This window comes from Oncorhynchus gorbuscha, linkage group LG10, assembly GCF_021184085.1.
Source record: "Oncorhynchus gorbuscha isolate QuinsamMale2020 ecotype Even-year linkage group LG10, OgorEven_v1.0, whole genome shotgun sequence".
Taxonomy (NCBI): domain Eukaryota; kingdom Metazoa; phylum Chordata; class Actinopteri; order Salmoniformes; family Salmonidae; genus Oncorhynchus; species Oncorhynchus gorbuscha.
In genome coordinates this window covers 12,532,297-12,550,341 of record NC_060182.1, presented here as the reverse complement: position 1 = coordinate 12,550,341, position 18,045 = coordinate 12,532,297, and the positions used below count along the sequence as shown (strand labels likewise).

At 37.0% G+C, this 18,045-nt stretch overlaps 2 protein-coding genes across 3 annotated transcripts; one reads left to right on the top strand and one right to left on the bottom strand.

The window, feature by feature from the left end:
* Positions 1–121: 121 nt before the first annotated feature.
* Positions 122–3,827, bottom strand: zgc:86609 (ER membrane protein complex subunit 3-like). Of its 2 annotated transcripts, none has more exons than XM_046364925.1 (9): positions 3,737–3,827; positions 3,191–3,374; positions 3,010–3,067; positions 2,829–2,922; positions 2,543–2,647; positions 2,252–2,333; positions 1,702–1,781; positions 1,359–1,441; positions 122–1,099 (listed from the first exon to the last, which is right to left on the bottom strand). In XM_046364925.1, exons 2-9 carry the CDS (start codon positions 3,337–3,339, stop codon positions 971–973), a joined length of 780 nt encoding a protein of 259 aa, XP_046220881.1. In that variant the 5' UTR covers positions 3,340–3,374; positions 3,737–3,827; the 3' UTR covers positions 122–970. The 2 variants fall into 2 exon arrangements, with proteins under 2 accessions (XP_046220881.1, XP_046220880.1); XM_046364924.1 differs by having other exon boundaries at positions 3,490–3,783.
* Positions 3,828–15,066: 11,239 nt separating this feature from the next.
* Positions 15,067–17,103, top strand: uxt (ubiquitously-expressed, prefoldin-like chaperone). The gene is made up of 7 exons (XM_046364212.1): positions 15,067–15,158; positions 15,293–15,447; positions 15,558–15,639; positions 15,964–16,031; positions 16,109–16,216; positions 16,441–16,504; positions 16,678–17,103. Exons 2-7 carry the CDS (start codon positions 15,362–15,364, stop codon positions 16,738–16,740), a joined length of 471 nt encoding a protein of 156 aa, XP_046220168.1. The 5' UTR covers positions 15,067–15,158; positions 15,293–15,361; the 3' UTR covers positions 16,741–17,103.
* Positions 17,104–18,045: the final 942 nt, after the last annotated feature.

Below are 18,045 nucleotides of genomic sequence, written 5' to 3'. Positions count from 1 at the left end.
ATATGGCTAAACATCTAATTATGCAGTCCTCCGATGTTCCATACATGCTACGCATTGCTTTTTCTACACGGAGATCAGGCATTCCACGTAATTGATGAAACATACACTTCACGAGAAAGCCTTCAGATCTGCAGATAATTTATTTCTAAATCTCCACAGCCAAGCAGATGGTATATTTCCAATACATCCTCACCAACCCCATATCACCACCTCTTCTGGCACAGATACAAAAACATCAGCTTCAATGGACAGGCTACATCTCATTCAATTATACAGTACAGCCAAAGCAGATGTTTTGGCAAGATTTTGTATGTTTAAAAATGTTTAAATGGTATTGGGAGCTAACCATGTAACACCAGTTCACCTCTGAAAGAGACGCCGCGGGCACAGAATAGCTGAAGGTAAAAAAAACTTTTTTTTTTACTCCTGAGAACCTTACAACTTAAACAAACACAAGCAATGCAGACAATATCAAAGATGAGGCCTTGGTTCACACACACAAAGAGAACAACAAGCCATTTCAGAAATGTGCAGAGAAGCATGTCTGAAATCAATCAACACAACCAAACTATTTTCTACAAATAATACATCTGTGTGATGCACTGATATTTGAATGCAGAATGAAATCAGTTAACAGTAAGGCGTAATAGTGAAAAATTGCAAGGCAACAATAAAACTAAGCTGAGCACATGCATAATTTACATTCAACTTACACTATTTTCACACAACGAAACAAATAGGCATTAGTTGTCATTAAATTAATGTCAGAGGTTAAATACGTTTGCCTTTCTATTGGTTTTTTATTATTGCCTTGAGCCAAAAATATACTGTTTAGGTATCACAATCATATTTAAGAGATTTTTAAATAAAAAAAAGATTTTTTTTTTACAACTGCCTCAGAGAACCCTGATGATACACTGTATCACAGAAACTGGCTGGCTCTACAGCAGCAGTTAAGTCAATAACCTCATTAGAACATGGTGGCTTTTATCTCTTGACTGAAGATTCCACAAAAGTTCAGATCTCGAGACATCAGCTCCTCCTCAACGTTCTCCAGGGCCCATTTGTGCTCCACAATCTCCAACGCCTCCCATTCACTCTGAAAGAACAAGGGACAGGCTTAAAAAAGAAAACCCCTACTAGTACAAAAACTGGCTCCAACAACCACTATGTCTTTGATTTAAGTCCATCATTACACAATAACTAATTGCCCCAGGATAGAACAAAACCATATCCTCATGACTTTAGATGAAAGTAGATTAGCAAGATTAGACATTAAAGCTTAATGATTGACGGTGATCGTCCACGTACAGCTAGCTAATGCTGAGAGACTGACATCAAGGCTGCTAGTTTCTCACCTTAAAGGCCTTGTTAGGATCAGGCGGCATGGCCATGGCAGCGCCAGTCATCTGATCCTGCATGATCCTCGACTGATCCGCAGCTGGAACACAAGACCAACAGTCATCATGTAATACGAAAATGTGCCCGCCACATCGTACCTCAGTTGGGTTGCAACTGGGACAAGTACAGTAAACAACTCTGAAATGCATTCACAAGGTAGATACAGTATTATGTTAACAGAGTTTAAAACGAGTTGTTCCAACATGTTTTCTACATTAATACCAAGGTACCAAGTCTTTCTGTATTCTTGTTAAACATATACACTATGAAAATGGCAAAGACTTGGCATTATCAGCTTACCATTGTCCTGTCCAAGAATGAGGCTGTACATACTCCTCAGTCCAAAAACATTAAGGAAATACCAAGAGGCTGAGCTCACCCTAGAAACAATTACAAATAAAATAATCAACTGAATCACATCCTCAACATAGGAATATACTGAATCACATCCTAAAGATTGTCTTGACAAGAATGCAATTGGATAATTCCTACCATACAACTCTATGTAAAATGACTAATTTGATCAATTTACACAGTAAAAAAAATTAACTGTGCTGATGCTAAGTTTGGTACCAGAATAACAGTAAAATCTCCCTCGGTTGTATTCTGTTGCCAGACTTTGTATCTGCACAATTCTTCCTGTAAATGTGTTTTTGTAAAATGTTCAGTGGAAATTGTTAGAAGTTGTGCATAGAGGTCCATTCTATGGTTTGTTAAACTTCAAGAGGTTTTTGTTAGGTATACATTTTCTGCGGAATTCCATTACCCAAAGTATGTTTCTATTTGTGCTTTGCTGGTGTAATTAAAAGGCTGGTTGAAAACAGACAACTGAATGAATGGAATACTGTACCAGGATGCATCAAGAGACAACAGTTCAATTCCACGCTGCAGCATTGGTTTGAATCTCAATGTCAGAGGAAAGGGAACCTTAGCTGTGGGGGGAAAACTAGTATTAACAGTGTTCAATACCACTTCAATACAATAGTAAGTGGCTGTGGTGTAATTATATTGCAAACAATTCAGGATGACTGTATATTATGTAGGCATTGTTTCCCATCTAATTATTGGACCAATTTTGCAAGTTCAACATCTAACATGAGGTTATGCAGGGCAGTCAACGTCCCTAACAGGCTGAACTTACTAATGACAAAGCCAGAGAATGCCCAGTTGATCCATCCTCCAATCACAATCATGGGAAGTACATTGGTCAGATTTCCCTTCATCATGTCAGTCAGCATGCTGGTATCTGAAAAAGGAAGCGTTGTTGAATAATTGTGTGTAGCACAGCAGTAATAAATAAAAAACATTGTTACCACATTTGAATGAATCTCTGAGAGTGAGAAAATGTGTTGCTAATCTCATTTATAAGAATGGAACTAAAATAGACTGTCAAAGTGGGAAGAACACAAATAGTTAGATTGACTCACCAGTCATTGGGTTTTTGGGAGTCACCTTTCGCTTGACCTTCTTGAAGAACCCAGTCTCCACATCATTGAAATATTGCTTTCGCATGTTAAATGACTACAAAAAAAACATATACATTTATTCTCTAACGCACACTAGGAATAGAACATTTCAGAATATAAAAAAATATTATGCAAATCTTACTTGTTTAGGGATATACTTTCCATTTTCTCTTAAGATGCGGCTACGCAGAAGGACTTGGCTGCAAAAGTCAATTTAAGGTTATAGTAAGCAATAAGCTGACATATTTAGTAGTCATGATTACAACAGTGTGCCTAAAGTTTCTCATACCATGGGATAACATTATTTCAGTCAGTTAACTCACCTGTCTGACACCTGTTCCAGATCAACTTTTTTGTCACTTTGCAGGAGTTGGGTGACATAGTGACGGATAATTCCAACGCAAAATGTAATCAATACAATTGGTAAAACCACCCATAATCGGATACTTGAATCCAGAAGCAACTCAGCCATGTTTTTTAACTGGTTAGCGTACCTACAGGACTATTCTGTGAAGGAAAAAAGACAGTTGAACAAATAACGTTATCCTAATAGATTGTGAGCTGCTCAAGTCACTAGACAAATAACTTCCTCGTTCTAGGCTGTCCTGAAAGCGTTGCTTACTATCTTTGGCTCGGATCTTTAGTTGACACGACGGCCCTAGGGGGCTTCCTGTAACTTAACTTCGCTAGCTGCTAGTTCGCATATAGCATGCTACCCAAATAGGTTTCCTTAAATAATTGAATAAGACAAGACCGTCTCCAACCACAGATTATTGAAAGGAGTGAGTGTAGCCATCCAAACAACAACCGTATTTTTCACATACGTTAATATATTAATTAAATGATAAGCTCAAATAACGCGTTTATACATTTTTTAAGTCCAATTCTCCGACCATCAGAGAAGCGAGCGCTTTCTTCTAACCTTTGAACTCCATAACGCTTTGACCCCTGACGTATGATCAAATACGGTCATTATGCAGAATGATATTATGTATTTTCTGAACATAGAAAGCATCCACATTTAAATCATCAATAATACATTTTAGTTCAACCAATTAATGATCTAATTAATGTAGTTTCAGCTGTCGAAAAACGGTGCGTGCTAGTAGGGATCCTTGGGACGTCCCCATTGATTTAAAACATTATGGATAAACTGACAAGATCTACATGTCCCTCCACCCTAGCAATGGGAGAGTCATTGTCCACATAGCGATATGTTGGGCTTTCGAGCTCCCGCTTATACTTTCTCTGGATTGGTGGATACATTTCATTACTGTAATCCTTTTTGAAATATATGATGAGGGTTGTTGACCTCAACTGCATTCATACCATGGCATTGTTGAATAGTTGTTTCTGATTGGCTTTAAGGGAATTCTAGAACGTGCATTATTTCCGTATAACACACAGTATATCAGCACAGTAGAATTCAATGGCTATAGTTCATTCCCACATGTTGTTTGAACTGCATTTGAAAGCAAAAGTCCAATTGAAAACCTTATCGGCACTGTTGAATTCGATTTTCGTAAAAGCAAACTAGGAGTGATGTTTTGGTTAGCAAAACTAGCTCATTTGTTTCGTTACCAAGATAACAACTGTAGCTATCTAGTAAACATGCTAGCTACTTCAGTGGATGTTGAACACATTTCTATCAGCAAATGTGGCTAAATTATAGCCATGGTATAAAATGGATCAAATCGGGGTTATGCATACTCAGGAAAATAATACAACTCCGTGGAAGGTTAGTTCCACCACTTTCATTATCCTTTATGTATTAAATTGAGAGAGATGCTATGCTACTAGCCTCATGCCATGAACGTGCATATCAATCTCCAGACAACTCCGATAAAAAGTGTTTTTCTCAAAGATGTGTAAAGAATTGCTATTCTCTTATGCAAGTGATCAGCCTACTGCTAAATGCATGGCTACAACTCACAGTAAAGGATGTGGGGCCCCCTACAGGATAACTCACGCACACACACCCCCATCCAGCACACACACAGTCCCCTTTAGCTGAACGGATGTGACGGCGGGATTCGAGAGTGACGGACGGCCCAGCTGAGCCAATGGCGGAAGACTACAGACGGACGGCCCAGCTGAGCCAATGGCGGAAGACTACAGACGAACGGCCCAGCTGAACCAATCAAAAGATCCGATCTCCCAGGATCAACCTACTTTCTGTTTTGTATAAATTGTATTGTAACGGTTCACTCTTTCTCTCTTTTTCCTGCTGTTCTGTGCGAGCGAATGGGAGAGCCGTATATACGTGTACCAGATATTCTCACTCTGAATAAATCTGTCGCTTGTCGTACAATCTACCACCTTGTCTGAATCGATCCTTAACCGGCTCACCCTTCTACATACCCTTTTATCAACAGATGTCACGTGTCCACCTTATATCAGTACACTCGTAACAACTTAAGCATTACGAAACGTATATTTAATTAAATAAACCTCACATAGTAAATACGCCATAAATGTTTTTGTTCACCAAATTCAACACTCTTATCGAACTCCATACAAAAAACTCCCTGTTTCGTGTGCGAAAAAACTCCACCTGCTGGAAGGAGACATTTTTTCCGCTGAGTTGGGCCTCTCGCTCTCAATTCAACGGGTTTTATTGGCATGGGAAACACGTGTTTTCATTGCCAAAGCAAATTAAATGGATAAACAAAAGTGAAATAAACAACAGAGTTAACAGTAAATATTACACAGTTCCAAAATAATAGACATGTCATATGTCTATATACAGTGTTGTAACGATGTGCAAATAGTTAAAGTACAAAAGGGAAAATAAATCAACATAAATATGGGTTGTATTTACAATGGTGTTTGTTCTTCACTGTTTGCCCTTTTCTTGTGGCAACAGGTCACAAATCTTGCTGCTGTGATGGCACACTGAGGTATTTCACCCAATGGGAGTTTATCAAAATTTGATTTGTTCTCTCTCTCTTCCTCTCTGTTGAAGTTGAAATGTTAAATGGTAAGAGTTAGGGTTTAGGGTAGGTACGTCCCGAAGAAGTCGGATAGCACTAACCATCGAAAAACTGAAAAAAGTTCAGAAGAGCTAGCAACTTCCGTTTCCGGTACATGCAAGGGGATGTGAAAATCCGTTCCGCCAGCAAGACCGAGCAAGAATATGGACGTGACCTCGGCGATTTCCCTTAAAAGTCCCAAAATGAAGATTGTAAAAAAATAAAATGGTCGAAATTCGTAACATTTTATGAGGAAATCTTAGTAGACTTGGATTTTTTTTCTTGATGAAAGTGAATCACCTTTATAACACAAATAATATTATATCGTTGACATTATTGTTAACAGCAGTACACGTAATGATTACTAGAGAGTTATTAGAGTAACAACGAGAATACAAATAACACATTATTTATAATGCTACTATTAATTATAAATTATAGTAACAATTTTATTAACATTGCTAATTAACCCATCGTACTGCACAATGTTTATTATGTTTTTCATTTTGGACATACATATTGCACCGTACATAAATCCCTGAATGTACAGTAGTGTTGAAGTAAAAGGGGGTCCATTCTACTCAAGAGCACTTTTAGTTTCCAAATCCACAGAGTTAACACCTAGAGGAGTGTCACTGCACATTGTACTTTCCTTAAAGAGTGGCCAATCACAAATGTAATAGCTTTACATTATTTCATGTAATGGACATACACAAAATGGTCCAAATTGGTGAAGTGAACAAAAAACTTGTTTTAAAAAATAAATTAAAAACAGAAAAGTGCTGTGTGCATATGTATTCACCCCCTTCGCCATGAAGCCCCTAAATAAGATCTGGTGCAACCAATTACCTTCAGAAGTCACATACTTGCTCTTGCTCTCGCTGCTGGTGATTCTCTGATCCACCTCTACGCAGACGACACCATTCTGTATACCTCTGGCCCTTTTTTGGACACCGTGGTAACTAACCTCCAGACGAGCTTCAATGCTATACAACTCTCCTTCCGTGGCCTCTAACTGCTCTTTTAAATGCAAGTAAAACTAAATGCATGCTCTTCAACCGATCGCTGCCTGCACCTGCCCGCCCGTTCAGCATCACTACTCTGGACGGTTCTGATTTAGAATATGTGGACAACTACAAATACCTAGGGGTCTGGTTAGACTGTAAACTCTCCTTCCAGACTCACATTAAGCATCTCCAATCCAAAATTAAATCTAGAATCGGCTTCCTATTTCACAACAAAGCATCCCTCACTCATGCTGCCAAACATACCCTCGTAAAACTGACCATCCAACCGATCCTCGACTTCGGCGATGTCATTTACAAAATAGCCTCCAACACTCTACTCAACCAATTGGATACAGTCTATCATAGTGCCATCCGTTTTGTCACCAAAGCCCCATATATTACCCACTACTACGACCTGTATGCTCTCGTTGGCTGGCCCTTGCTTCATACCTGTCGCCAAACCCACTGGCACCAGGTCATCTATAAGTCTCTGCTAGGTAAAGCCCCGCCTTATCTCAGCTCATTGGTCACCATAGCAGCACCCACCCGTAGCACGTGCTCCAACAGGTATATCTCACTGGTCACCCCCAAAGCCAATTCTTCCTTTGGCCGCCTTTCCTTCCAGTTCTCTGCTGCCAATGACTGGAACGAACTGCAAAAATCACTGAAGCTGGAGACTCATATCTCCCTCACTAGCTTTAAGCACTAGCTGTCAAAGCAGCTCACAGATCACTGCACCTGTACATAGCCCATCTGTAAATAGCCCATCCATCTACCCCATCCCCATACTGTATTTATTTATTTATCTTGCTCCTTTGCACTCCAGTATTTCTACTTGCACATTCATCTTCTGCACATCTACCATTCCAGTGTTTAATTGCTATATTGTAATTACTTCACCACCATGGCCTATTTCTTGCCTTACCTCCCTTATTCTACCTCATTTGCACACACTGTATATAGACTTTTTATACTGTATTATTGACTATATGTTTGTTTATTCCATGTGTAACTCTGTGTTGTTGTATGTGTCGAACTGCTTTGCTTTATCTTGGCCAGGCCGCAGTTATAAATGAGAACTTGTTCTCAACTAGCTTAACTTGTTAAATAAAGGTGATTTTTTTTATTTTTTTTATTGTTAAATAAAGTCCACCTGTGTGCAATCCAAGTGTCACATGATCTGTCATATGATGTCAGTGTATTTACACCTGTTCTGAAAGGCCCCAGAATCTGCAACACCACTAAGCAAGGGACACCACCAAGCAAGCGGCACCATGAAGATCAAGGAGCTCTCCAAACAGGTCAGAGACAAAGTTGTGGAGAAGTACAAATCAGGGTTGGGTTATAAAAGAATATCTGATACTTTGAACATCCCATAGAGCACCATTAAATCCATTATTTAAAAAATGAAAGAATATGGCACCACAACAAACCTGCCAAGAACTTGCCGCCCAACAAAACTCACACATCAGGAAATGAGGGCATTAATCAGAGAGGCAACAAAGAGACAAAATATAACCCTGAAGGAGCTGCAAAGCTCTACAGCAGAGATTGAAGTATCTGTCCATAGGACCACTTTAAGCCGTACACACCACGGAGCTAGGCTTTATGGAAGAGTGGCCAGAAAAAAAGCAACCGTTTAAAGAAAAAAATGAGCAAACACATTTGGTGTTGGCCAAAAGGCATGTGGGAGACTTTTCAAACATATGGAAGAAGGTACTCTGGTCAGATGAGACAAAAATTTTGCTTTTTGGACATCAAGAAAAATGCTATGTCTGGTGCAAACCCAACACCTCTCATCACCCAGAGAACACCATCCCCACAGTGAAGCATGGTGGTGGCAGCATCATGCTGTGGGGATGTTTTTCATCGGCACGGACTGGGAAACTGGTCAGAATTGATGGATGATGATGGATGGATGTCGCTAAATACAGGGAAATTCTTGAGGGAAACCTGTGTCTTCCAGCAGGACAATGACTCTAAGCATACTGCTAAAGCAACACTCGAGTGGTTTAAGGGGAAAGATTTACATGTCTTGGAATGGCCTAGTCAAAGCCCAGACCTCAATCCAATTGAGAATCTGTGGTATGACTTAAAGATTGCTGTACACCAGCGGAACCCATCCAACTTGAAGGAGCTGGAGCAGTTTTGCCTTGAAGAATGGGCAAAAATCCCAGTGGCTAGATGTGCCAAGCTTATAGAGACATACCCCAAGAGACTTGCAGCTGTAATTGCTGCAAAAGGTGGCTCTACAAAGTATTGACTTTGAGGGGGTGAATAGTTATGCAAGCCCAAGTTTTCTGTTTTTATGTCATATCTCTTGTTTGTTTCAGAATAAAAACATATTTTGCATCTTCAAAGTGGTAGGCATGTTGTGTAAATCAAATGATACAACCCCCCCCCAAAAATCCATTTAAATTCCAGGTTGTAACAACAAAATAGGAAAAATGCCAAGGGGGGTGAATACTTTTGCAAGCCACTATACAAAGAGAAATAATAATGGCGTTTATTTTGTAGGCACTAACTCTGCCAAGGTTCATTAGACAGAGACTCTGGGGAAAATTAAGGGCGTTTTTGTAGGGGTTTTGGATAAATGCCGAAAATAAGGTCTGTGGCGAACACAGCAACACAGGTTTAGAATATTTATAAGTTTTGTTCTATGAGATAATCTTCATTAGCTAACCTACATTTTTGTGAATTTTGAAGAATGAATGTAAGAAAAGCACATAACACTTTATAATTCATACAGGCCATGATAACTGACTGCTATTATCTTATAGAACAACACTTATAAGATCTCCTAAGCCTGTGTTAACCTCAGACCTTATTTTCGGTGTTTATTCCAAAACCCTATACTTTCTTTCTCTAATTCATTTTCATTCCAAATGATTAACCAAGCAAGGGAGGTTTGCAACGTAAACACCAAGCCCTCGTTTTTAATGGAGTTTGCGAGTGTACAATTATGTTCACTTCGGGCCTGAAACGCCCCATAATTCAATTTGCGAATGTGGGTGTGCAGGGTGTGTGTTTTAAGGGTTTAGAACACATTCAAGTATCTAAAATCACAGCGTTTACACACAGGGGAGCTGAAATTGAGTATGTTTTTATCTGTACAAAATAGATGAGTTGGACAAAAATATAGATCATTGGAAGTGTTGCTGGCCTTTTACTGTGGTCAAACAGCTTAATGTGGGGTGTCTGGACACAAATATAGCACTTTACAGGAAAAACTATTGATTGTGTCTCCATGAAACCAGGGTCCAGGCTAGAGTCCGTAGATTATAAAATAGATGAGTTTGAACAAAAAGCTAGGTCATAGGAAGTATTGCTAGACTTCTACTGTGGTCAAATAGGTTTGCATGGGGCCACTATATGGTACAAATATAGCACTTTACAGGAAAAATTATCGATTGTTTTTGTCCATAAAACCAGAGCTGTGTTCGAATACTCATACTAACTGTACTATTTGCGACGTAAATTGAGTGAGTAGTATGCTTATTGGTCATTGTATGGATATAGTTAGTATGCTTATTGGTCATTGTATGGATATAGTTAGTATGCTTATTGGTCATTGTATGGATATAGTTAGTATGCTTATTGGTCATTGTATGGATATAGTTAGTATGCTTATTGGTCATTGTATGGATATAGTTAGTATGCTTATTGGTCATAGTATGGATATAGTTAGTATGCTTATTGGTCATTGTATGGATATAGTTAGTATGCTTATTGGTCATTGTATGGATATAGTTAGTATGCTTATTGGTCATTGTATGGATATAGTTAGTATGCTTATTGGTCATTGTATGGATATAGTTAGTATGCTTATTGGTCATTGTATGGATATAGTTAGTATGCTTATTGGTCATTGTATGGATATAGTTAGTATGCTTATTGGTCATTGTATGGATATAGTTAGTATGCTTATTGGTCATTGTATGGATATAGTTAGTATGCTTATTGGTCATTGTATGGATATAGTTAGTATGCTTATTGGTCATTGTATGGATATAGTTAGTATGCTTATTGGTCATTGTATGGATATAGTTAGTATGCTTATTGGTCATAGTATGGATATAGTTAGTATGCTTATTGGTCATTGTATGGATATAGTTAGTATGCTTATTGGTCATTGTATGGATATAGTTAGTATGCTTATTGGTCATTGTATGGATATAGTTAGTATGCTTATTGGTCATTGTATGGATATAGTTAGTATGCTTATTGGTCATTGTATGGATATAGTTATTGTATTGTATGGATATAGTTAGTATGCTTATTGGTCATTGTATGGATATAGTTAGTATGCTTATTGGTCATTGTATGGATATAGTTAGTATGCTTATTGGTCATAGTATGGATATAGTATGGATATAGTTAGTATGCTTATTGGTCATAGTATGGATATAGTATGGATATAGTTAGTATGCTTATTGGTCATAGTATGGATATAGTTAGTATGCTTATTGGTCATTGTATGGATATAGTTAGTATGCTTATTGGTCATAGTATGGATATAGTTAGTATGCTTATTGGTCATAGTATGGATATAGTTAGTATGCTTATTGGTCATAGTATGGATATAGTTAGTATGCTTATTGGTCATAGTATGGATATAGTCAGTATGCTTATTGGTCATTGTATGGATATAGTTAGTATGCTTATTGGTCATTGTATGGATATAGTTAGTATGCTTATTGGTCATTGTATGGATATAGTTAGTATGCTTATTGGTCATTGTATGGATATAGTTAGTATGCTTATTGGTCATAGTATGGATATAGTTAGTATGCTTATTGGTCATAGTATGGATATAGTATGGATATAGTTAGTGTGCTTATTGGTCATTGTATGGATATAGTTAGTATGCTTATTGGTCATTGTATGGATATAGTTAGTATGCTTATTGGTCATAGTATGGATATAGTATGGATATAGTTAGTATGCTTATTGGTCATTGTATGGATATAGTTAGTATGCTTATTGGTCATTGTATGGATATAGTTAGTATGCTTATTGGTCATTGTATGGATATAGTTAGTATGCTTATTGGTCATAGTATGGATATAGTATGGATATAGTTAGTATGCTTATTGGTCATTGTATGGATATAGTTAGTATGCTTATTGGTCATTGTATGGATATAGTTAATATGCTTATTGGTCATTGTATGGATATAGTTATTATGCTTATTGGTCATTTTATGGATATAGTTAGTATGCCAGAAGCTGAAATCGGGAGTAGATAGCCAGAGTGAATTTAGGAACGCAACCTATTGACTTGATTATTCACGTCATTCTTAGGTTAGTCGTTGTGCGTTCTCAATGGGCATTGTTAATGATGTCGTAAGATGTCTAGCTAGTCATTCATTATGCTAAGTTATGCTACAGTATGTTATGCTACATACAGTATGTTAGTATGCGCATTCGAATACAGCTTTGGATCCAGTCTGCACTTTTGTACTGTTGTGTTATCCCTCTGACCACTGACTAATTTAGGACAATATTTACAAAACAATAAAGTAACTATTTTAGCTTGTTTACTTCCAGTGTAAAATAAAATGCCATTCTATAACAGACTTTCATTATTGGCTTGCCCAATAATGGGGGTGAAAAATTCAGACTATTAGCTTGTGATTGGGTGAGAAGCTAACTGCTTAAGAGAAACAATGGAAATAATGTGATCAGTAGATGGAGTGTTAACTGACTGGCTTACAGTGCCTTCAGAAAGTATTCACACCCCTTGACTTTTTCCACATTTTGGTGTGTTACAGCCTGTATTTAAAATAGATTCAATTGAGATGTTTTGTCACTGACCTACACACAATACCGCATAAAGTCAAAGTGAAATTATGCCTTTCGAAATGTATACAAATTAATAAAAAATGTAAAGCTGAAATGTCTTGAGTAAATATGTATTTGACCCCTTTGCTATGGCAAGCCTAAATACGTTCAGGAGAAAAAACGTATTATATGACTTGTTAAGCAAATTGTTACTCATGAACTTATTTAGGCTTGCCATACAATCATATAATGCATTGCATGGACTCACTATCTGTGCAATAATATTGTTTAACATGATTTTAACATCTCTGTACCCCACACATACAATGATCTGTAAGGTCCCTCAGTAAAGAAGAGGATTTCGAACACAGATTCAACCACAAAGGCCAGGAAGGTTTTCCAATGCCTCGCAAAGAAGGAAACCTATTAGTAGATGGGTAAAAACAAAGGAGAAATTGAATATCCCTTTGAGCATGGGGAAGTTATGAATTACACTTTGGATGGTGTATCAATACACCCACTTACTACAAAGATACAGGCGTCCGTCCTAACTCAGTTGCCAGAGAGGAAGGAAACCACTCAGGGATTTTGTCATGAGTCCAACGGGGACTTTAAAACAGTTACAGAGTTTAATGACTGTGAAAGGAGAAAACTGAGGATGGATCAACAACATAGTGATTACTCCACATACTAACCTAATTGACAGAGAAGGGAGCATGTGCAGAATAAAAAATATTCCAACACATGCATCCTATTTGCAACAAAAAAGACTGCAAATTTAGTCCTGAATACAAAGCATTGTGTTTGGGGCAAATCCAATAAAACACAATACTGAATACCATTCTCCAAATTTTTATTTATAGTTTTTGCTGCATCATATTATAGGCATGCTTATAATCATTAAGGACTGGTGAGCTTTTCATGATAAAAAATAAACATCATGGAGCTAAACACAGGCAAAATCCTAGAGGAAAATCTGGTGAAGTGTGCTTTCTACCAGACACTGGGAGATGAATTTCCCTTTTAGCAAGACAATAACCTAAAACACAAGGCCAAATCTGTTCCTGAGTGGCCGAGTTACAGTTTGACTTAAATCTGCTTAAAAATCTATGACAAGACCTGAAAATGGTTGTCCAGCAATGATCAACAACCAATTTGACAGAACTTGAAGAATTTTGAAAAGAATAATGAGCAAATGTTGCACAATCCAGGTGTGTAAAGCTCTTAGAGATTTACCCAGAAAGACTCACAGCTATAATCACTACCAAGTGTGATTCTAACATGTATTGACTCAGGGGGTTGAGTACTTATCAAGATATATATTAGTGTTTTATTTTTCATATATATTTTTAAAATGTTCAAATTTTTCTTCCATGTTGACATTACAGAGTATTTGTGTAGATCATTGAAATAAATTACAATTAATCCATTTTAATCCCACTTTGTAACACAACAAAATGTGGAAAAGGTAAAGGGGTGTGAATACTTTCTGAAGTCACTGTACCTGTTAATGACCTACATTATCCTAATGGTGAGAAGGCTACAGACTTTACACATTTTAGGTGCCAAAACATGCATCAGGTCAAGTGTATTGGCTAGATAAATAAAATATATATTTTTGAGGCAGTATGCTGGTAAGATCATGTTTCTATAGGTTAGTAGAACCCCAATCATTGCATAGATTTTTGCTTAAAATGATTTGAAAACAATGTTGACTCAGCCAGTTTGAGCCCTTGGACTGACTCTACCCATGAGATGAAGAGCATCTTGCATATCATTTCAAACTTCGGTTACACTGTTGATGATCAATTTCACGAAAAGTAGTTGAATAACTTCACTGTGATATTTGTTATGAATAAAGTATGCTTTTTTGACCAAATTGCATCTCTTGTCTTTTTGAATAAACATATTGTTTGCCTGTAGAATGAGTGACACTCCTCTGAGTGTAAAATCTGTGGATTAGGAAACTAGGAGTGCTCCTAAGTACAATGGACCCCCTTTTACTGTGACAAAACATATAGAAAATGGTGTACAGTGCAATATGTATGTCAAACATGAAAACCATATTGGATTTAAGCTGATGGGCCGCTCTTTAAGGTCTGCAGAATGAGCAGTGAAGCTCTTCTTGATGTAAACTCTATGGATTTGGAAACTAGAAGTGCGCCTTAGTAGAATTGACCCCATTTTACTGTGACACAACGTACAGAAAAGTGTGTACGGGGAAATAAATTATATTAGTAGACACACAATAAACATTGTTGACCATTTAGGCTTGCATTTTTTCCCCAAAAATCACAATATCTAATAGAAAAACTTAAAATTATTATGTGTATGATAACTAGCATAAAATGTATCGATAATTGTTCAAATGTTCACCCTAATTATTAATTTACAAAGCATACAAGACACAACTCTTATTCTGAAGAATTCCACAAATCCGTGACCCCGGAAGTATTTAGTTATTCATGCCTGCTAGCTTGACAGTGGTTACATAAGATAGCTGCAGTTTATTTTGTGCTGTGGAGCTAGGTAAGCCAAAGCTACAACAAAATTGTGGACTATGTTGTTATTAAACATAGATAGTCAGCTAGCTAACAATAACTCTGCAGTCGCCTTATTAACTTCATTATATGGGTAATATCTTTGGAACATTTTGTTTTCAGGATTCAGAATCATTGCCTCGTTTTCGAACACGAATGACCATCAACAACTGATTGATTTCACGACTCATAATGGCTCATGCTGGAAAACCCAGCATTGACAAAAAGGTCTTGCAGTATGAAACGTTTATTAGCGATGTGTTGAAACGAGATTTGGAGTGAGTAGTCTATTTTCCTCAGACCAGTGTCATTTTATTCGCTAACTCGGATGTGCGCAACATTTTCGCGCATGTGCACAATTTGTATTGATTTTTTAATGTTTTGACAGGAGGGTATTGGAGCAAAGAGATGGAGTGTATGAAAAAATTGCACAATATCTACAACTGAAAAATACCATTGAAAGCCTAAAGGTATAAGTTACCACCATGGCACACACTTACATTGGGATATCTATGGGCCAACACCATGATGAATAGATGTGACCATCAAACAGTGGGCCATCAACATTTCTAAATGTTCTATACATGTATATTAATGTAGCTATGTTGTGGCATATAGATATTGTATAACATAAATGTTGTACAATATAAATGTGTTGTTTTGTTGTGCTTTTCCTCAGTTATTGAGAACATTTACATTTTGGTCATTTAAGCAGACGCTCTTATCCAGAGCGACTTACAGTAGTGAGTGCACACATTTTTATATTTGTTTGTACTAACAAATTGTCTTCGTAGGAATCTGAGACGAAGGGACTCAAAACAGAGATAGATCTTGGCTGTAATTTCTACGTCCAAGCACATGTGTAAGTGATAAGGCTTATTACTTTATTTAGTGCTGATTTATTGTGATTTGATTGAGGCCTTGACTGTTTTGTTTCAGGGAGGACTCGTCAAAAATCTTTGTTGCAGTTGGATATGGCTTTTTTGTTGAGTTAACGCACTCGGAAGCTCTGAAGTTCATTGAGAAAAAGACAGATCAGCTTACAGTGTGAGTAACACCAGCCATATCCATTAAAACACACACACACACAGAGGTCATTAGTACAGTATTTTGTAAACATCTGTCAAAATAATTGCCTCTAGGGGGCACATGTGTTTTGTTATTACATTACTGTGATACAGCATTGTGTTTAGGCCCATGTTTCAAGCTCTCAAATCTTGGATAAACCTTAGAAATGAGAGAATCCTTATAAATTCTATTTCCTTTTCCAGACATACCGAAGTGTTGACCAAAGACGCAGCTAAAATCAAAGCCAACATTCGCATGGTGTTGGAGGTGAGTGATTGAAAAGATGGTATTCCTGCTCGCACAATAGTATTTACTACTTGCAAACTATTATGATGGCATTATGAGCATGGTACAATATTACACAATGTGGGAAATATTTCACAACTAAATGTAATGGCAGATTTATTTTTTAATGATGCAAATGTTTTTCTAACTAACAGGGATTAAGAGAGCTTCAAAGTCTTACGGATGTTCCGGAGAAAAGGATGAGAGATGCTCTTTAGCTGCAGTAGTGCTTCTGTTCAGACCTTTAGATATCAGTTTTCTATCACATTCATAATAGTGATAAGACTGTATTATTTCCATTGCTCTTTGGTTTACCTGAAGTAATATAAATGGTGTGTAAAACAAACCTTTGATACAAACTTGGCATCTGAACAGGTTGTACTGTTTAGAAGTTGCTTTAAAACTGTAATTCTGCATAAAATAAAATGGGGAAAGAAGTTTTAAAATCTGTTAAACAGTTTCAGTGGCTTGCTCATGTTTGATGCATTTTTTTCTGCATTGTATTACTAGATCAAGCAAACCTTAGGTTGACAAACTATATTCCTACAACTCTTTCCAATAATATCTCAAATATATTCACATTTTTGGTATCCTGACCTCTCTTTTCAATTCTTGAAGTCATCATCAATAACACAATTAAAGATTGAAGAAAATTAAGCTTGCAAACACAGATGAACATGCATGCCTGATCTTAATATGGTATCTCGCATAAATGTCACCTCTTCAAAGCCACCAGCACTTTCATCTTCGAATAGCATGGTGAAGTGCTGTTGTGAAGGGAACGTTCAGAGTACTCTATATTAGTTTCTCATGCTGAGAAACTGGATAATACTTCAAGTATCAGAGACATTGGTCTCTTGACTTATACGGCAACAGAAACCAAATCCACAGGAACCATATCCACTTTTTCACTTAATTTATATTTGTAATGATGTATTTTTAAACTTTCACTTATTAAATTATGACATTTGAATCCATGTCACCATTGCTTTACAAAACAGCTCATTTAATTCGGGCCCTTTGGACAAGTTACCATGTACTCACATGAATAGATGTTTTTATTCCAATCATATACCTGTAAGGCTTTTGTGACCATAGAATTAGGGATACTCATTAATTGTTTTAAATTTTTTTATTAAAAAGTAATTTCATAGGATCTCTGTTTGACTGATGCCCCATCACACCAGAAATAGTTTCCATGGCAACTGGATGTTAAGACCTGACTCTCAAAATAGATGTATATTTTTTTCTGGGTACATATTGCTTAAAAGGGACACATGCATGATTATGTGCCCGATACGGTGTTAGTTTGATGTGGAACATGAAACATTCATGCTGCTAAGATATTTAGCCCACTTTTAAAGGAAAAAACATTTTAAAGATTTACAATTAAAGAAAATGTGACCTAAGGTTAAAAAGAAATATTACATTAAATAAATAATATTACTGGGCCTCTGAATCTTAAAATGATGGTCTTGTTGTAAAGAACATAATGTTTATATAAAGCAAAAACATACTACCAG